General features: G+C 41.9%; 1 protein-coding gene across 3 annotated transcripts in view; it reads right to left on the bottom strand.

Moving 5' to 3' along the window:
• The window catches only part of LOC140726836 (fibroblast growth factor 9), a 66,854-nt gene that overhangs the window by 21,705 nt on the left and 24,990 nt on the right, over positions 1-20,159 (bottom strand). For all 3 annotated transcript variants that reach the window (XM_073043712.1, XM_073043713.1, XM_073043714.1), the window contains exon 3: positions 1,151-1,254. In XM_073043712.1, coding sequence (XP_072899813.1) covers positions 1,151-1,254 — 104 coding nt within the window. The remainder of the gene's footprint in view (positions 1-1,150; positions 1,255-20,159) is intronic.

Raw genomic sequence — 20,159 nt, 5'->3', positions numbered from 1 at the left:
AATATATAAATACTTAGATTTTCAAAAGACAACATTTCAAGTCTATGGTTTATAGAGGTATGTGGAATTAATAGAACATTAGTAACCCTACTGAAAAACTTGCTTGATAATAGAAAACAAAATGGAATGATAAATAGATCAAGCTGTGTCTGGCAACTTGTCAGGTTTGGGAGTGTTTTAACAATGTCCAAAAAGGTTTAATCAAATTTGTTTATGTATTAGTATGTACAGAGAAATCAGGAACAAGAAAATCTCAAACATGGCAAAAACAGCCATTGACAGAGGAACAAAAGGGGGGTCTGATTTTTGTTCTTTCCTGAACATTTCCACTCACTTGGAAGTTGTAAGGCTAATTAGGTAGCGGGTGCACCTTGTTAACATGGTGAACTTATGTTTGCTTAATACAGTATAATTCATTGCAGACAGCATTCCAAGTTTATTCATCAGTTAAGTTTGAATAATACTAAATAGAGTTATTGTTTGCCTGCCTTTGGAGTCAGTAAGTAAGTGTGGATTATCCTGAAAGTTTTACTACAATATGAAGTTATTTTGAAAGTTATTTGGTGTAGATTATACAAATAGGAAGGTTCCACAAGAGGTCAGATTATTCATGGCTGTACATTTGGCATTTTCTTGTACCATTCTGTTCTGGCAAACTATCTGCTTATGGAAGTGTGTCAACAATTGTACTAAATGCTGAGCTATTTGGAAACACAAATTGTAACCAGAGAAATGTAACAGAATTGTGCACCAAGAGCAGAGGAAAGAAAAGAACAGTAATGAGAAAGAAATGTAATTTTGATTTAAAGTCACAGTCCGTAGGTCAACATGACGGGACTCTGGTGCTTTATTGACCCTCAAAGGTTGGCAAACAACACGCTGGATCATTTTGAAATAGAGCCCAGATAGACATGAAAAAAGATACAGTATCTATAGTGTGATAAAGCAGCCTTGAAACTGTTTGCATTACATGTGGTTTTCATGAAAAGAGCTTTAATTTGTTCTTCTCTTTGTGTTTCCTTTTCCATCATTTGGAATTAAACTCTTCTCAACTTCTTTACAATTAGCTACTTACTTTAATAAACAATTCAGTTCTCTTTCTTCATATCAACCTTAACTATCACTATCTAAAACACAGATGTGCACTTACCGATCCGTATAGCTCTCCTTTCTCATTCATTCCGAGGTAGAGTCCACTGTCTACACCACGAATGCTGACCAGGCCCACTGCTATACTAATGAACTCCAGAATACCTAATGATGGCAATAACAATAATCGTAAATGCTCACGTTTGAGAAATAGGTCCACTTAAGAAATGTGCAAATGTTCAAAATAATTAATGCAATTCAGAATGTCTAAAATATGCATAATCTACCAGTGCCATTTAGTTTTCTTGATTATAAAACAATAGCTTTCTAAAGTTTTCAAAAGACTTAATTAAGATCATTAGACTTCCACAAGGGACATCCTGCAGAATGTTTTGTAAATATCTTAAGAAATTTTAGAAAGCGAAGTTCCAACAGAACAGAAAACTCGGAGTGCTGTGCACTGCATTGCCCAGAAACCAGAATACACTGTACTGCTGCCACAAACAACAATTTCTATGTCATTTAAGTCAGTGATGATAAATCAGATTCTGATTCTGAATTGATTATGAACTTTATCATTTCTCTGAGCTTACTGGGAACGTTTCTTAGAGTTGAGGTGATAGTAAACCAACATGAGCAGTAAAGGTGAAAACTGACAAAATGAAAGAACGCACATGGATTTTTCTATGAACCTGAATAAATAAGTTTGGTATATGTGGCATCTTCTAAAGTTTTTGACACATTTATTAATATTAGTGGTAATATAGCTTGCAGTTGAATGCATTTAATTAATGTTTGCCTTGGGAAATTATATTGGAACTTTTTTTGTTTGGAGTGATGTGTTGCTGAAACAATTATGAGGAAAGATTGTGGGCCCCTAGGCTGTACAGCTTGTTGAGACATTTCAGAGGACAATCAGTTGTATCATCACTGCTGATTTTAAACAGAATAAGGATAAAACTAGTGCATTACATTTGGACACAGTAGCATCACTTCCGGCCCAGTGAACATTGATAAGTCCTCTGCAGGCATTTGTCCAAATTGGCAGAGCTGTCCCACAGACTAGTCAAACACAAACTGGCATTGCCATACTGACAAAATCGCACCTTTCAGACAACCTCCATTACACTCCCTGGGTGCACTCTGTCCACTCGAGATGGAAGTACAATGAGAAACAGATGGAAGGTAGTAGCCCTGGAAGTCCTCTATGTTTGCTTGGAGACAAACATAGGGTCTTGTGACATGAGCATAGAAGCCTCCTCCTGATTACACCAAATGTCCTCCCTCAGCTGACGTACTGTTGCTCCTCCTTAATGAGCAACACTTGGAAGGAGGAATACTGCAGAATGTATTCTGGTTCAGAGGCATCAATGTCCACCACCAAAGTTGGCTTGGTAGCACCATCACTAATCAAGCAGGCTGAGTCTCTGAGGCCACAGCTGCCACACTAAGTCATGAGTGAACTAAGATGAGCCCATCTTTGAGCATATATCTGTGGCAAATACCTTTGTCCACAGGTACAGAGGTAGAAATTCCCTCCACATAACCTTTGTGGAGATAAAGTCCCACCTTCACACTAAGACATTTTACATTATGCTGGCATCATAGGGTTGTGTTAACCAGATGCATAACAGATCTGACACATTAAAATTGGGTATATTAGAGGTGCTGTGATCCATCAGCAGTGGCAGCAATGTTCAAAATTCAAAGCAAATTGATCGAAGTACATATATGTTACCATGTCCAACCCCAAGATTCATTCTTATGGGCATACTCAATGAATCCAAAATAGAGTAATAACCATAACAGAATCAATGAACGACTTTGCCAAACAGTGTGCAAAAGACAACAAACTGTGCAAATGCAAGAAGAAAGAAATTAATAATAAATATCGAGAACATAAAGTGAAAAGTCTTGAAAGTGTGTCCTTAGGCTGTGGGAACATTTCAATGATGGGCAAGTTAAATTGAGTGAAGTTATCCCCTTTGGTTCAAGAGCCTGATGGTTGAGGGATATAACTGTTCCAGAACGTGGTGATGTGAGCCCTGAGGCTCCTGTAACTTCTTCTTGATGGCAGCAGTAAGAGGAGAGCATGACCTGGGTGGTGGGGTTCCTTGACGATGGATGCTGCTTTCCTGCAACAACGTTTCATATAGATGTGCCCAATGGTTGGGAGGGCTTTACCCAGGAACTGGGCCATATCCACTACCTTTTGTAGAACTTTCTGTTCAAGGGCATTGGTGTTTCCATACCAGGCTGTGATGTAGCCAGTCAAAGTACTCTCCACTACACATCTATAGAGGGTTGTCAAAGTTTTAGATGTCATGCCAAATCTACACAATCTCCAAAGGAAGTAGAGGTGCTGCCATGCTTTCTTCATAATTCCAGGACAGGTCCACAAAAATAATACCACTGAAAAATTTAAAGTTGCTTACCCTCTCCACCTCTGCCTTCCTCCTCCAGAATTCAAAAATCAGCTCCTTGGTCTTGCTGACATTGAGTGACAATCTCCCTCCTATACGCTGGATCATCACCACTTTTGTTTTGGCCTGTAACAGTGGCGTCGTCAGCCAACTTGAATATGGCATTGGAGCTGTGCTTAGCCATACAGCCACATAAAGCGAGTAGAACAGGGGACCAAGCACACAGACCTGTGGTGCACCTGTGCTGATAGAGATCATGGAGGATGTGTTGTTGCCAATCAAAACTGGGTTCTGCAAGTGAAAAAAATCAAGGATCCAATTGCATGAGGGGATATTGATGCCAAAGTCATGAAGCTTAATAGTTAGTTTTGAGGGGATGATGGGATTAAATGCTGAGCTGTAGCCAATAAAGAGCATCCTGATGTATGCATCTTTGCTGTCCAGATGTTCTGGTGTTGAGTGAAGAGCAAATGAGATGGCATCTGCTGTGGATCTGCTACTCCATAGGCAAATTAAAGCAGATCCCAGTTGTTTCTCAGGCAGGAGTTGATATGTTTCATCACCAGCTTCTCAAAACGCTTCATCACTGTGGATGTAATTTCTACTGGATGATAGTCATTAAGGCAGGTTACCACGTTCTTCTTAGGCACTGGTATAATTGAAGACTGCTTGAAACAGGTGGGTACCTCAGACTACCAAACTGAGAGTTTAAAGACCTCAGTGAACACTCCAGCCAATTGATTAACACAGGGTTTTAGTACTTGGCCAGGTCTGGGCCAGGTGCTTTTCGTGGTTTCACCCTCCTGAAAGTGCTCACATATCGGCCTTAGAGACTGAAATCACAGGATCATTGGGGGATGTAGGGCTTTATGATGGTTCTTCCATGTTTTGATGGTCAAAGTGAGCATAGAAGGTATTGAGGTCATCTGGAAGTGCTGTTGTCACCTATGTTGCTTGATTTAATTTTGTAAGATATGATACCATTCAAACCCTGCCACAACTTGTCGAACAAGCCTTCATTGATTCAAGTTTAGTCCAAATTGCCACTTCATCCGTGAGATGTCTTTCCAGAAATCTGGACCTCTCGTAACTTTCTTGGTCACCAGACTTGAATGCCTCTGACCTGTCCCTCGGATCTCATGGTTCATCTAGGGCAGGGGTGGGCAAACTTTTTGACTTGTGGGCCACAAAGGGTTCTAAAATTTGACAGGGGGGCCGGACCAGGAGCAGATGGACGGAGTGTTTTGGTAATACACCTCATAAGAGAAAATAAAATATCATGGGATATGTAGAAAACATGTGCTTTAATTTCAATTGAAAATGAACAAATGCATTACAACAAAATATCTGTCTTTGAAGTCCCATGGTATTTAGCTATTTATTGAAATGACTTTTAAAACACTGAAAATTAAATGAATAAAATACAGCTTTTTTTAATAGTAACAGTTATTATTTTAAAGCACTGAAAATTCTGTTATCCTTCAAGATATTATCATCATCACTCTCCTCCTGACTGTCTTTATTTCAAAAACGGTGGGAGATGCAGGTCTACTTGTCCTGCTCCTTCTTATTCAATTGTCCCGTGCCAAAACTCAACAACGACCAGCACAAGGACAGAACAGTATGCGGAGCGCGTTATTTGATCTGGAGCGCATTTTTTATTTTGAGAACGTACGTGCACCTGCGCACTACTCATGTCCATCACTTAACAGAAATGACATGTAACATGTAAGGCTTATTGAAAAAAATATTTTCAAATGCATTTTTTACATAACACAACGAAGAAACTTATTTTTAATTTCAGTGGGAACAGTGTTGTTGGTCTCCCTTTTTAGCCAGCGCATCAAAGTCTGGATTTAGTTTTGTTGTGGCGATTCTCAGGATGGATCTGAGGTGTTAACAAGGTTTATTAATATAATTTCATCAAGTTCTGTGGGCCGGATTAAAAAGCTTAACGGGCCGCATATGGCCCGCGGGCCGTAGTTTGCCCATGCCTGATCTAGGGCTTCTGGTTAGGGAAGATTCTGAATGATTTTGTGGGGACCAGGTACTCCAAGGTAAAGTGGAATCTCATGACCTGGCATTTCTCTCACTTTACTGGCCACTGGCTGGTGGCGCAGTGACATCAGCGCTGGACTCCGGAGCGAAGGTTCCCGAGTTCGAATCCAGTCGGGCCGCTCCTGGACACGCTTTCCATCCATGCCGGGTTCAGTGTCAAGCTCACAACTCGGCCTCATTAAAAATAACACTGCGCTGTGAGAAGGACGTGAGGGACCACTCACAGAATCTTTCCTCCAAGACAACCATTTGAGAAAATAAGTGGTCACTGAGGCTCTGGCAAAAAAAACTGTGAATTGGTAAATTGGCTTGGTCATGTGACCAAGATAAGTGAAAAATTTGTTTTGCCTGCCATGCAGATCATTTAATTACAACAATGCATTGAGGTAGTACAAGTAAAACAACAATAAGGTGCAGAAAAAAGTGTTACAGTCACAGAGAAAGTGCAGTGCAGACAATAACAAGGTAAATTGTAAATTGTGAAGTCAAGAGGCCATCTTAGGGGACTATTCAATTTTCTTGTAACTCCAGGTCAGAAGCTCTACTTGAGTCTGGAGGTACATTCCTTCAGCTTTTTCTATCTTCTGCCCGATGGGAGGTGTGAGAAGCGAACATGTCTGGGCTGGGTGGGATCTGCTATCATATTGGCTGTTTTACAGAAGCAACGAGGAGCACAGACAAAATCTATCAAGGGTTTTGATGTGTTTGAGCTAAAATTTATTGTCATCTGACTGTACATACATACAACCAAACAAAACAACTATGCTGCACCTGCACAGTATACATCACACACAGCACATAAACTAAAATAAGTTAATATCAGTCAAAATGCATGTAGTGTGCAGCACAGGTAAACAATACAGCAAACAGTACATAACTTACTCTCCTGACAAGATCTCGGAGGTGTCAGGGTAGTCATTAGTCTCACAGCCTGTTACCCAGTCTGGAGGCTCTAGTCCTGATGTCCTGAGCCTCCTTCCTGATGACAGTGGGTCAAAGAGATTGTGGGATGGATGGTGGGGATTCTCAACAATGCTTTGGGCCCTTTGCCTCCTGGTAAGTGTCACAAATAGGGGAGAGGGAAATCCTAGTGATCCTCTCGATGGTTTTTACTGTCCTCTGTAAGGCCTTGCTGTTCGGGTTTTTACTGTCCTCTGTAGGGCCTTGCTGTTCGGGTTTTTACTGTCCTCTGTAAGGCCTTGCTGTTTGGGTTTTTACTGTCCTCTGTAGGGCCTTGCTGTTTGGGTTTTTACTATCCTCTGTAGGGCCTTGCTGTTCGGGTTTTTACTGTCCTCTGTAGGGCCTTGCTGTTCGGGTTTTTACTGTCCTCTGTAGGGCCTTGCTGTTTGTGTTTTTACTGTCCTCTGTAGGGCCTTGCTGTTTGTGTTTTTACTATCCTTGCAGTTTCCACTACAGCCAGACAGGACACTCTCAACGGTGCTCCCGTAGAAAGTTGTTAGAATGGGAGTGGGGTAGAGAACCTTGCACGTCCCAGTCTCCTCAGAAAGTGTAGACACTCATGTGCTTTCTTGAACAGTGAGGTTTTGAGAATCCAGGTTAGATCCTCTGTTATGTGCTCACCGAGGAACTTTGTGCTCTTCACCCTCTCCACAGCAGAGCCATTGATGTGCAATGGAGAGTGGTTGGCCTTTGCCTTCCTGAAGTCTACAATCATCACTTTTGACTTGGCAACGTTGAGACTCAGGCTGTTGTTCTCACACCATATGACAAGCCTCTCTGCCCACTCTCTGTGTGCTGACTCAGCATTGGTGCTGATGAAGCCAGCCACTGTAGTATCATCAGCGAACTTGATGATGCGGCTTGAGTTGGATCTGGCGGTGCAGTCTTCAGTCAGAAACGTGAGCAGCAGCACACTGAGCACGCAGTCTGGAGGGGTGGGCATAATGGAACTCAATATATCGCTACCAACTCAACTGATTGGAGTCTTTCTGTCAGGAAGTCCAAGATCCAGTTCCAGTTACAGCGAGGGACTCAACTTCTGAGGGACGATCATGTTAAATGGCAAGCTGAAGTCATTAAACAATATTCTGGCATATGAGGCTTTGTTTTCCAAGTGGGACAAGACAGAGAGGAGGGCTGAGGCTAAGGCATTATCAGTGGACTGGTTTGAGTGGTAGGTGAACTAAAAAGGGTCCAGTGTAGTTGGAAGGTGAGGTTTTATATGATCCAATATCAGTCACTCAAAACACTTCATGATTATTGAAGTCAGTAGCACTGGGCAGTAATGGTTACTGTCACTCTCTTGGGTACCAGAATGATGGTGGGTGCCTCGAAGCCTGTATGGACAGTGGACCGTTTCAAAGAGATACTAAAACTGTCCATGAAGACCTCTGTTAGCTGTGCTGCACAGTCCCTCAGCACCTGACCAGACATGTTGTCCGGCTGAGCTGTGTCCACAACTCTCTGCAGTTTCTTGCAGTTTCAGCAGAGCAATTGCCCTACCAAGCTATGATGTTGTGTGGGCCCACTTGAGCTCTGTGGTGGAGAAATTCTTCTTAGGGGGTTAGTCAAATGAAATAAGTAGGTTGGGGGAGTGTATCAATTAGAGTGCTTGAGGGCCCCTCACCTTCCCCAATAAAATGCATGAGGTATTTAACAGGGAAACCCCAGTGCTAATGAACCTTTTTTTAAAAAAATTACATGTTCCTCACCAACCCTTAGATTTTCTTGTCCAACACATCCAAATAAAGACATTTCTAGACAAAGTTAAACAGTTTCTATATTAATAAACTCTATGCCCGGAAATAGTGCTGCAGCACCAGTGTGAAGCACCAAAAACCAAAGAGGGAATTCAGAAACGATGCTTTTCAGACACAGAGCACGGGAAAAAGAGAAGCACTTTCGGTTTGCAGAAGCTATTTTCGATTGTGAGAGTTCATCACATCAGCCATGGAACTAAAGCTTAGGCAATAGTTAAATTATTGCTTAATTTTTGACTTAAGGGAAGTTGACCTTCAGTAGTTTTTGTCCAAAAGCGGCCCAAGATCCAGTTAACTGGATGGAGAGTGTAACATGGTGGCAGGTACTGGAATGCAGCAGGAAGTATAGCTACTGTAGGAGAACCAGATGAAAATTTTTCAAACAACAAATACTGAACCTTGAGATAAATGCCTTAATCATAGTTTAATCAAACGGCTATTACAACAAACTTTGATAACGACAAGGTTCTCATGTAGGCCCAGAACTTGTCATCAGCGGCAGAACACAACACTCACGTCTTGCCTTGAATAAACACCCCACAAAGGCCTGGCCAGCAATACACCAAGAGGATCATCCTTCTGATGCTTGCTATCAGGCAGTAGTTCATTGAGATCTTGGTGCCCAGCCGCTGTTTTGACATCAAGCTGTCCGAGCTGCCATTTGCATTGGAAAATTCTCAGGCACATTTTGTAGTACACATTTAAAATATCATGCAGAGTCCCAAATAAAGAAGATAGAAGCCAAAATAAGTTTTTAAATGTAAAACCCATAACGAAATATGAGCAGATTGTAGTACACATAAAGTTTGTCATTTGCTAAGCAAGATTGACAGCATGTATGCTTTTAAAACTGACAATGTTACATGATGCTCAAGTAAGGTTTTCAAAGTATATGTCAATTCAATTCAGTCCTATGACAATGGTGCAAGTGACTGTAAAATGTATAAAGGCCAATTTCAAGATTGGTTAACATAATTTCCAATACACAAGTGTAAAAGAGAACAAAATAGTTGTTACTCCTGATCCTATGCAGCTCAAAAGAACACAATAATTTAAAAAAACACAATTAAATATAAATACATAAGATAGCTTACATACATAGATTGATTGTATGTCCATAAAGTAACACTAGGTACGAGAGTGTCTGCACATAAGATGATTTGGACAGGAAATGACAAAGTAGTGGTGGTGGGGAGTGTGTCAGTGGGTGGAGGTGTTATTCAACCTTACTGCATGGGGCAAGTTACAGTTTTTGAGTCTGGTGGTCTTAGTATGGATGGTTCACAGCCTCCACCCTGATAGGAGTGGAACAAACTGTTCATGAGCGGGGCAGGGCTCATTTCTATACATACTGGGTGTCCTTTTTGGTGGGTGTTGTGTCTGTGCACAACCACATATCAAATGAATAAAAGCAAGCACGTGGGAGATGGCTTTAACTGATATTACAACGACAGAGAGAGAGAGAGAGAGAGAACAATGCACATGTGTAGACAGCAGATCAACACATAGCGCTAAGGGAGAGGGGTCATTGCTCTAAAAGAAATAGATCCATACATTAAACACCCTCCCCCTTTAGATTAATGCAATGTAAAATTGTAAATACACAAAACATTCAATTTCCCTTTCATAAACCCATATTCCAAATAAACATACTTTCACAATAAAACTAACTTCACATTTTTGAGACTCAGTCTTTTGGGTGGTGCTTCTTTCAGGATTGTGCCTCTGGACCTGTGGACTGGCATCCAATTTGGCAGGAGTCTTGTCAATGATAAGTTTCCCGTTGTGCCTCTGGACCTGTGCAGTGGCACTGGGTTTGGTAGGTGTGTTTTCTAAAACAATGCTCTCAGTTTCTCATGTCACATTGCCGTCAGTGGCATCATCACTGGGAGTTAAGCCCGGTGATTGTAACGTGTCCACCTTTTTGGATATAGTGACTCAGGTGTGTTCTTTGGTTGAGCATCCAGTATCCGGTCCACATGACATCTCCATGTCTGATCTCCAACATCCACTGTGTACATCAGTGCTCTATTTCTTGTAGTATACCTATTGGGTGCCTATTTGTTCTCTCGATAATCACGTGCTAAAGCTTCCTATCCAATCTCAAAACTCCTTGCTGCTTCACTTGGCAATTGGCTGATCTGTTTATTCTGTACTTCCCTCCATAGATCTGGTTTCAGGAGGTCAATGTGAAATCTCAGATTCCTGCTCATGAACAGCATTGCAGGCATTTGATTTGTTATTGCATGAACAGAGTTCCAATATGCAAAGAGGACTTTGTCTGCCTTGTACTGTAGAGAAACGTCCCCCTTGTCCATCGCTTTAATGGACTTCTTGAAGGTTTGGATAAAGCTTTCTGCTAACCCATTCGTTGCTGGATAGTGAGACGCTGACTTGAAATGTCTGATGCCATTTTCCTTCATGAACAGTCGGAATTCTTTTGATGTGTATTGTGGTCCGTTGTCACTCACAATGTGTTCTGATAAGCCGTTTCTGTCAAAGATAGCTCTCGGGGCAGAGACGGTCTTTGTTGAGATGGTTGACCAATGATATAACCTCTGGCCACTTCAAATGAGCATCCACAGCAATCAGAAACATGGAGTCCATGAATGGTTCAGCGAAGACAATATGTACTCGTTGCCACTCCCACAGGTTTAATAGTGCCTGTGGGGGAGCATTTTGAACTTTTTGGCCAAGTCTTCAATCTGTGTATCTATTATTCCCTTCTCAAACACCTTCTGATTAGCATTAAGCAGCTGTGACAGCCTCTAGTTAGTGCTACCATTTAGGCTGCAGTTGCCTGTTGATGCCACACTGAGAGCTTTGATCGAGTGCCAGTCTAGTTGGGTTTTCCTCAACCATTTATGTCCAAAAAGTGCTCCATACATCACATTTACTTTCAGTTTGCCTTTGGGAGACACTCTTTTGCCTACGTAAGTCTTTAGCATCACTAAGGATTTCTTTAATTGTATCTTAGGAAACGATCTGTTGTAGTCAGCCTCTGGAATTAGAAACAAAGCTGACCCTATATTCAGCTCCATTTTCAGTTTTAACCCAGACACAACTATTGTGATCCAAATGATGTGATCTGTTTCAGTTATACTATACAGCTCTAGGCGTGACAGTTCATCTTTGTCAGACTCTATGTTGTCTGAATCTGTTTTACATTCAGTAACTTTATGCATTTGCTTAGCTTTGTATTTGAGACTTTTCACTTGGTTGTGCTTTTTGTCTGCCTTGCACACTCTCTCTATGGGACCTGTCTGTGACACTTTCTGCAGCCTTTTGCTTTGAACCAACAGTCATTTGCAAGACGAGAGGATATGCAACATCAATAACATCTTCGGTTTTTTGCATCAGTCAGGGACATGTGCATTTCACATTCTAACCTCCTTTTCTGTAGTCCTGCTGCATTCTTTGCCACAGACTCTAACAATATTTCAATGGTCAATGCCTGTTCTAAGGTTAGGTCTCCTTCTGCCAATAGCCTTGTTAGAGTAGCTTGACAATGCATGTCACATACAAGCCTGTCCCATAATGCATCAGAAAGTCCATCTCTAAAGTCACAGTACTGGGGAAGTTTGCACAGTTTTGCAATGCATTCAGAAATGCTTTCACCTTTTGACTGATTCCCTTTGTAAAATCTAAATCTCTCAGCTATTACCAGCGGTTTAGAGCCCAAGTGATTTTGAACAATTGTAACAATTTTGTCAAACGTCTTGCTTGCTGACTTTGAAGGGGTTACTAAGTTAGTGTACATCCTTGCACCCATTAAGCAAAGAAGTGTAGGGGCTTTCTTTTGCTCCTCCACATTGTTTGTGTTACAATATAGTTCAACCCACTCAATAAACAACTCCCAGCCATCATTAGCACTATCAAATTCATAAACTTTCCCGACTGAAGCCATCGCCACATTATATTCACATTAAATTCAGCACGTCTTTCATTGTTTTACTCAGGAGCATCAGAAGGTGAGGGGCAACCTGATAGGTATACTTAAAATTATGAGAGGTTTAGATATGGTAGATCATAAGAATCTTTTTCACAGGATGGAATTGTCAAACACTAGAGAAGATAGACTTATAATGAGAGGGGGAAATTTTAAAAGATTTGAAAGGCAGAGAGAGTGATAAGCATTTGGAATCCACTGCCATGGAGGTGGTGGAAGCAGACACAAAGGTAACATTTAAAAGGCATACAGACAGGCCTTTAAGGCAGGCAGGGACTGGAGACATGCAGAACATATGGGAGTAATTTAAACTGGCATTGCAGTCAGTAGAGACATCATGGCCCTAGAGCCTGTTCCCGTGCTGTACTGCTTGTTCTACGTTCTATATCCCATCAAGCAGGGGATGCAATGGAATAGATTGCTATACCAATATTGACTCAATGGGATGAATGACCATCCGTGTTGTAACAATTCTATGAAGTTCTTCAAAGCTCTATCTCCTTCCAAAACAAATTGTAAGACAGGTTTAGATTCAACCATCAGCTTCAAGCCCATCCTTTGAGAACCAAAGTGTTTGTATTAGTGAAATTACTCAATAACCAAGAGTTGTCTACATGTAACTTAATCCATGTTCTCAATATCATTGTGGTGTTCTAATAATGCTTGAAATCTTATTTTTGACTAAGGGTCACTATTCTAAAGGATAAAGATTGACTCAGTCCAATTTAAATACTTCTTAGTGAGTTAATTAAGTTTTTTTTTTCTATTGGTGTTTTACAGTTTGTTCCTTTGCTAAACCCTTAGCACTCTCTCAATCTATGGCAGCTCACCACAGTTTCACTTCCACTTTCTGATTTCTTCGGCACTAATTGCAGTTGATGCAAGATTAGACAGAAACAGCTGGACAGTGATGTGAACAGATTCTGCTTGCAGCATTCACCTTTAGTAGGAACACAAGAGTCACGTTGCTTTTCACAGGCAGTCTAATTCACGATAGAATGGCATTGACTGAATCGAGGTAAAATTGACTCACAGCCTGTGGTCCTGCCCAGCAGCACATACGTGGAACACAAAACAAGTTAACCCTTCATAATCAGGAGGTGCCAGCGAGGATATCCCACGTGACAAGAAAGGTTTTTTTTTAATGCTCTTTGATTTTCAGAAATACTTGAAAATGCTATTAAGATTTTAAAGAGAGTGGGCAACTCCTTGCGTCCAGGTCCACAATCACCACTCAGGTACAACTGGCTTCCCAGCACAATAGTCGAAACCCAGTGAGACAGGAGTCCATCACGTGGAGTCCAGTGATGGAGTGGAACAACAGATGCATTGGCATCTGTCACTCAGCACGTCCTGGAGCTGATTACCTGAGAACAGCTGAACACATGCACTTCCTGTTTGATAGCACAACTCACCCTATTAAATCAAAATAGATCTTTGTTTGAGGAAGGAGTACTTCTTAAACTTGATTTTCCTGGGCTCTGCTGCAATGCTGGCTTGGCATGGGTCAAAAAATCTAGCTCATGCTGTGTGCACTTTATTCACACCACAACGGATTTTTGAAATCCTTCTCCTTCGCAGGCAGTCCCTCAGAACAATCATCAAAGTTGATTTGCCTTCCACTCCAGTCTTGTGGGTTCCGAGAGAGAGACAAGCAAAGAACCCCCAGCAGCCTGAAGCACACTCAGCTTTCTACCTCAGGTAGGACACATCGTTTATATTCGCATACCAGACTCGTGAAACAGATGCTCCCCTCTGAGCTCTGTCATAGAAAGAAGGATAGAAGATAGACAGAAGGGGAAAAATTTCAAAAGTTTCCTTGAAGAAATGCAAAACCATCGAGGAATCTCTGACTCATGACAGTTCAATGGAAGGAACACTCAGGATGGTTTTGAGAATCTGAGCTCTAGGCATTGGGAACAGACAAAAGCACTACAAAAGGGGCACATCTTTTCTCAGAGTAACCATCTGCCTGCCTCAACAGGGAACTACTCTGCCATTTGTGGTACTGACAAGGTTGCAACATAGGCATAAAGAGCTCTTCTCAATATGTAGGGGATTTAAAGCAATTTCAACATCAAGTCATCCTGATTTGAGTCTGGAATTACCCATGTCATACATCAAATAATTGCATGAGAGCTCTGGGAGCTCTGTTTTTGATGTTCAATGGTTCCTTAATTTTATGTTTGCTTTTCCCATTTTCTATTGGCTTAACATGTTAATTAAATTTGGTTTGGTAGTCAATTACTCTGGAGTCCACTGTCCCCGCAGGCTTTAAGGCAGCCAGCATCGTCCTGGTGCCCAAGAGGGCAACAGTAATCTGCCTTAATGATACCACACAGTAGCATGACCTCAGCAATAATGAAGTGCTTTGAGCGGCTGGTTATGGATCATATTAAATCCCATCTTCCTACTACATTGGACCTTTTCCAGTTTGCTTATCATTCAAGTCAGTCCAGATGATCCCAAAGCCTCTGCACTCTACTCTGCCCTGTCCCACCTGAAAAATCATGCCTCATACAGCAGGGTGCTGTTCATTGTCTTCAGCTCAGCGTTTAATATGATTATCCCTCAGAAGCTGGTGGGCAAACTGTCTTTGTTGGGTCTCAACACCTCTCGCTATAAGAGAATCTTGAACTTTCTGACAGGAAGGCCACAGTCAGTGTTGACAGCAACATCATCAGCTCCATCAGGCTAAGCACTGGCACCCACCGTGGGCTGTGTACTCAGCCCACTGCTGTTCACCCGGCTGATGCACGATCCGGTTCAAACTGAATCGTCAGGCTCACTGACGACACAACAGTGGTCGGCCTCATCAACAAAGACGATGAGATGGTGTACAGAGAGGAGGTAGAGCAGCTGGTAGAATGGTGCAAGCACAACTTCAGTCTCAACGTGGACAAGACTAGAGAGATGATTGTGGACTTTGGGAAGGTGCAGGCTGACCACTCTTCACGGTAAATAAATGGCTCCTCCACAGAGGGAGTTAGGAGTTTCTGGGAGTGCACATCGCAGTCGATCTCATCTGGTCAAAGAAAGCACAGCAACACCTCCACTTCCTGAGGAGATTGAGGTGAGCGAGGCTTCCCTTCCTCCATTCTAACCAATTTTAGAAGTGAACCATTGACAGTGTCCTGACAAGCTACATCACCAGCTGGTATGGGAATTGAAAGGTATCTGTCTGTAAGTCCCTAAAAGGATTGCAAGGACTTCTGAGAGCATCATTGGGGTCTTTCTTCCACCAACTAGAGATATTTCTCCAGAGAACTGCATACACAGGGCTCTTAGCATTGTCAATGATCCCTCCCGTCCATCCAACAATCTCTTTGACCCCTACCACCAGGCAGGAGGTACCACAGCACTAGGATAAGAACTGTTAAGATGGGTTAACAGCTTCTTCCCCCAGAACTTGAGACTACTGAACTCCCTACCACCACCCAGGTCTTATCACATATCAAGCATCAGTAGGCTTATACTATTTGCTTTTTAACTTGTGCCATAAATGCACCTTATTATTTGTTAATTTAATTGTGGTAATATTACGTTATATGTTAGGTGTGTGTGTTATCTAATGTGTGGTGTATCTTGGTCCAGAGGAACATTCGTTCATTTAGCAATATACATGTATACAGATGAATGAAAATAAACTTGAACTTGAGATTTTGTTGCCAATACTGGTCATTCATTATTCTTGGGAATTGCTGATACTGTATCAATGTGGTGGAGGGTGCAGATTTGGACCCAAACACACAACATGGATAAGCATCATTCACAAAAAGCAATAATTATAGCCACGGTCAAAGGAGATTTGCTGCACACCTCTCACTAAGTTGAGATAAGCATTTATAAAATCTTTCATGCAAGCACACCTCTTTGTTAACCTTCAATTCACATGTCTTGTTTTAATGGGTGGTTGAGTTCCTTTCAGGATGGGCTGCTGTAGATGGCAATTGGGGAAGGACTCAATTCTCTCCCTCAGTGTTACATTCTACATGAAATGTTTACATTCACATTACTATTCATATGCAATCCAACCATAAAGCAGCTTCATCAATATTAATGGCTTTGTCCAGCAAGTAGCTACAGGCGGAAAAAAAAATTGCTGCAGGATCTCAGCAGATCTAACAGCATCTGTGCAAGAAAAGGAACTGTCAGCCTTTCTGGCTGAGACCCTGCATCAGGACCGGAATGTAGAGGGAAGAAGTCCTGCATAAAGATGAGAGGGGGAAGAGAGAAACAGGGGCCAGTAGGTGATTGGTGGACAAAGGAGGGGTGAAGGAAAGAAAGAGCTGGGGGGGGGGGGGGAAGAGAGGTGGAGGTAGTTAGGTGATAGGTGGAAGCAGAAAAGGAATAAAAGAGATGGCTGAACCCAAGTTGGAGATGGAGACAGAGGCTGGACAGAAAGAAACAGGGACATAAAGGCTACAAGTACTAGAATCTAATAAGAAAGGTGATATCAGGAAACATTAAGAGACAGATGAAGTAGAGTCGTCAAGGGAACTATGGTGACCAAATTGTGCAGGTTGTCATGTGAATTCTTGTATTTCTCTTCACTCACTGATGACACAACAGTGGTTGGCCTCGTCAACAACAACAAGACGGAGTACAGAGAGGGTGTAGAGTGGCTGATAGGATGGTGCAAGCACAACAACTCAAGTCTCAACGTGGACAAGACCAAAGAGATGATTGTGCACTTTAGAAGGTGCAGCCTGACCACTCCTCATAAACAGCTCCACCGTGAAGGGAGCTGGGAGCACCAAGTTTCTGGGAATGCACATCACAGATGGTCTTTTCTGGTCAAGAAAGCACCACAACATCTCCCTGAGGAGTGTGAGGTGAGCAAAGGCTCCCCCTCCCTCCATCCGAACCAATTTTTACAGGAGTACCACTGAGAGTATCTTGGCCAGCTGCATCACCATCTGGTACAGGAATTGCACGGCATCTGACTGCAAAGACAGCTGAAAGGATCACCGAGGTCTTTCCTCCATCAATTTGAGATATTCCTCAGGAGTGTTGCATACGCAGAGCCCTTAACATTATCAGTGATCGCTCTCAACTGTCCCACAATCTCTTTGACCCCTACCATCAGGCAGGAGGCACCGCAGCATTATAGGACAAGAACTGTTGGGGTGGGTAACAGCTTCTTCTCCCAGACCATGAGACTCCGGAACTCCCTGTCACCACCCAGGTCTGAAACACGTGAAACGCCAGTAGCCTTTTATGGTTTACTTTTTAAACTTAAATGCACCTTTTTTATTAATTTAATTGTGGTAATATTACTTTGTATGTTAGGTGTGAGTGATGTGTACTGTGTAGTACACCTTGGTCTGGAGGAACATTGTTTTATTTGATGATATACATGAATACAGTTGAATGACAATAAAACTGAACTTAAACTTGAACTTGAACTTGAGATTTTGTTGCCAGTAGTAGTCATTCATTATTCTTGGGAGTTGCTGATACCGTATAACCATATAACAATTACAGCACGGAAATAGGCCATCTTGGCCCATCTGGTCCATGCCGAACGTTTACTCTCACCTAGTCCCACTGACCCACACTCAGCCCATAGCCCTCCATTCCTTTCCTGTCCATATACCTATCCAATTTTACTTTAAATGACAATACCGAACCTGCCTCTACCACTGCTACTGGAAGCTCGTTCCACACAGCTACCACTTTCTGAGTAAAGAAATTCCCCCTCGTGTTACCCCTAAACTTTTGCCCCCTAACTCTCAACTCATGTCCTCTTGTTTGAATCTTCCCTACTCTCAATGGAAAAAGCCTATCCACATCAACTCTATCTATCCCCCTCATAATTTTAAATACCTCTATCAAGTTCGCCCTCAACCTTCTATGCTCCAAAGAATAAAGGCCTAACTTGTTCAACCTTTCCCTGTAACTTAGGTGCTGAAACCCAGGTAACATTCTAGTAAATCTTCTCTGTACTCTCTCTATTTTGTTGACATCTTTCCTATAATTCAGTGATCAGAACTGTACACAATACTCCAAATTTGGCCTTACCAATGCCTTGTACAATTTTAACATTACATCCCAACTCCTATACTATCCTATATAGTTTTCATTCACATTACTATTCATATGCAATCCAACACAAAGCAGCTTCATCTATGATAATGATCTCTGTCCAGCAAGAGGCTACAAGCAGGAACTCAATGGATCTAACCGTGTCTGTGCAAGAAAAGGAACTGTCAGCATTTTGGGTCAGCATCAGGAGCTTGTGATATGGATGAAAGATCCTTGGCCTGAATTGCCAACTCTCGTTCTCTCTCCTCAGTTTCTGCGGGATCTGGTCGTCGTGGCTATCCCTCGAGGTCGAGGGTGATGGTCTTCATTCTGTTGATCTATTTATGGGCTCTCAAGTGGCTTATGAGTCCAATCTTGGCTTTGAAAGTTCTTCCGGGATCTAGTAAGCATTACCAGCATTTTCTTTCTTACTGGTAGTTATTGACTTGACTAGAAAATCAGCTGAATGGTCAAGGACAGATTAAGGATATTATGTAACCACTCAAATGGGCAGGCTGTGATTGGTGATGCAAAGTTATATTAAGATTACCATAGTTATGTTATTTTGATGGAGTAGAAAGCTGTGTATCCAAGTGCCAATGACAAAGATTAGATATTCTAACCAATGTAGAATGTAGAAAAGATGCCAGGATGATGTGTTGCTTCCTGAGTGCCAGTGAAAGAATGTCTCCAAGCAGCTGCAGAAAATTCTCAAGGCACAAGGTGAACAGCCAGAGGTCATTGTACGCGTTGGTACAAACAATATAGGTAGAACAAGGGATGAGGTCCTGCAGAATGAATATATGGAGTTAGGTAAGAAATTAAAACACAGGTCCTCGAGGGAAATTATCTTTGGATTACCCTTGGTGCCATGAGCTAGTGAATCCAGGAACAGACAGTAGGTCAGATAAATGTGTGACTGAAGTGCTGGTGCAGGGATCAGAGATTCAGGTTCTTGGATCATTGGGATCTCCTCTGGGGTAAAAGCAACTTCTACAAGGGGGCCAGGTTGCACTTGAACTGGAAGGGGACCAGTATCCTAGTGAACCCACCAAGGAGCAAGCTTTTGACACCAAAAAGGGTTTAAACTAGATTGGTAGGGGTGGGTGGGACTCGAGAAGACAGGGATATGTGCAACAAACACAAAGTGTATCGGGAGATAGAAAATGCATGTAAACATGGCAATATTATGATAGTCATGGGGGACTTCAAAATAAATTTCAGTAGGCTGGGAAAATCAGGTTGATGCTGGATCCTAAGAGATGGAATTTGTAGAATGCCCTTGAGATGGCTTTTTAGAGCAGTTCATGGTTGAACCCACTAGGGGATCATCTATTCTGGTCACATCAATTCATGTTGTGCAATGAACCAGAATTGATTGGAGACCTGAAGGTAAAAGAACCCTTAGGGACAAGCGATCATAATATGATCCAATTCACCCTGATATTTGAGAAGGAGAAACTAAAGTCACTTGTATCACTATTACAGCGGAGTAAAGTGAATTACAGAAGAATGAGAGAGGAGTTGGCCAGAATTGATTGGAAAAGAAGACAAGCAAGGATTGACGGCAAAACAGCAATGGCTGTAATTTCTGGAAGCAATTCAGAAGGCACAGGATATATACATCCCAAAGAGGAATATCTTTTCTAAAGGAAGGATGACACAACCATGGCTAACAAGAGAAGTCGAAGCCAACATAGAGGTCAAAGAGAGGGAATATAATAGAATAAAAATTAATGGAAAGTTAGAGGATTGGGAAGCTTTTAAAAGTCATAAGGAGAGAAAAGGTGAAATATGAAGGTATGCTAGCCAATAATATTAAAGAGGATACCAAATGTTTCTTCAGATATGTAAAGTGTAAAAGAAAGGCAAGAGTGGATCTCTGACTGCTGG

This window comes from Hemitrygon akajei, chromosome 4, assembly GCF_048418815.1.
Source record: "Hemitrygon akajei chromosome 4, sHemAka1.3, whole genome shotgun sequence".
In the NCBI taxonomy this organism is placed as follows: domain Eukaryota; kingdom Metazoa; phylum Chordata; class Chondrichthyes; order Myliobatiformes; family Dasyatidae; genus Hemitrygon; species Hemitrygon akajei.
The sequence above is the reverse complement of the archived record's forward strand: the minus strand, read 5'-3'. Positions and strand labels throughout refer to the sequence as shown.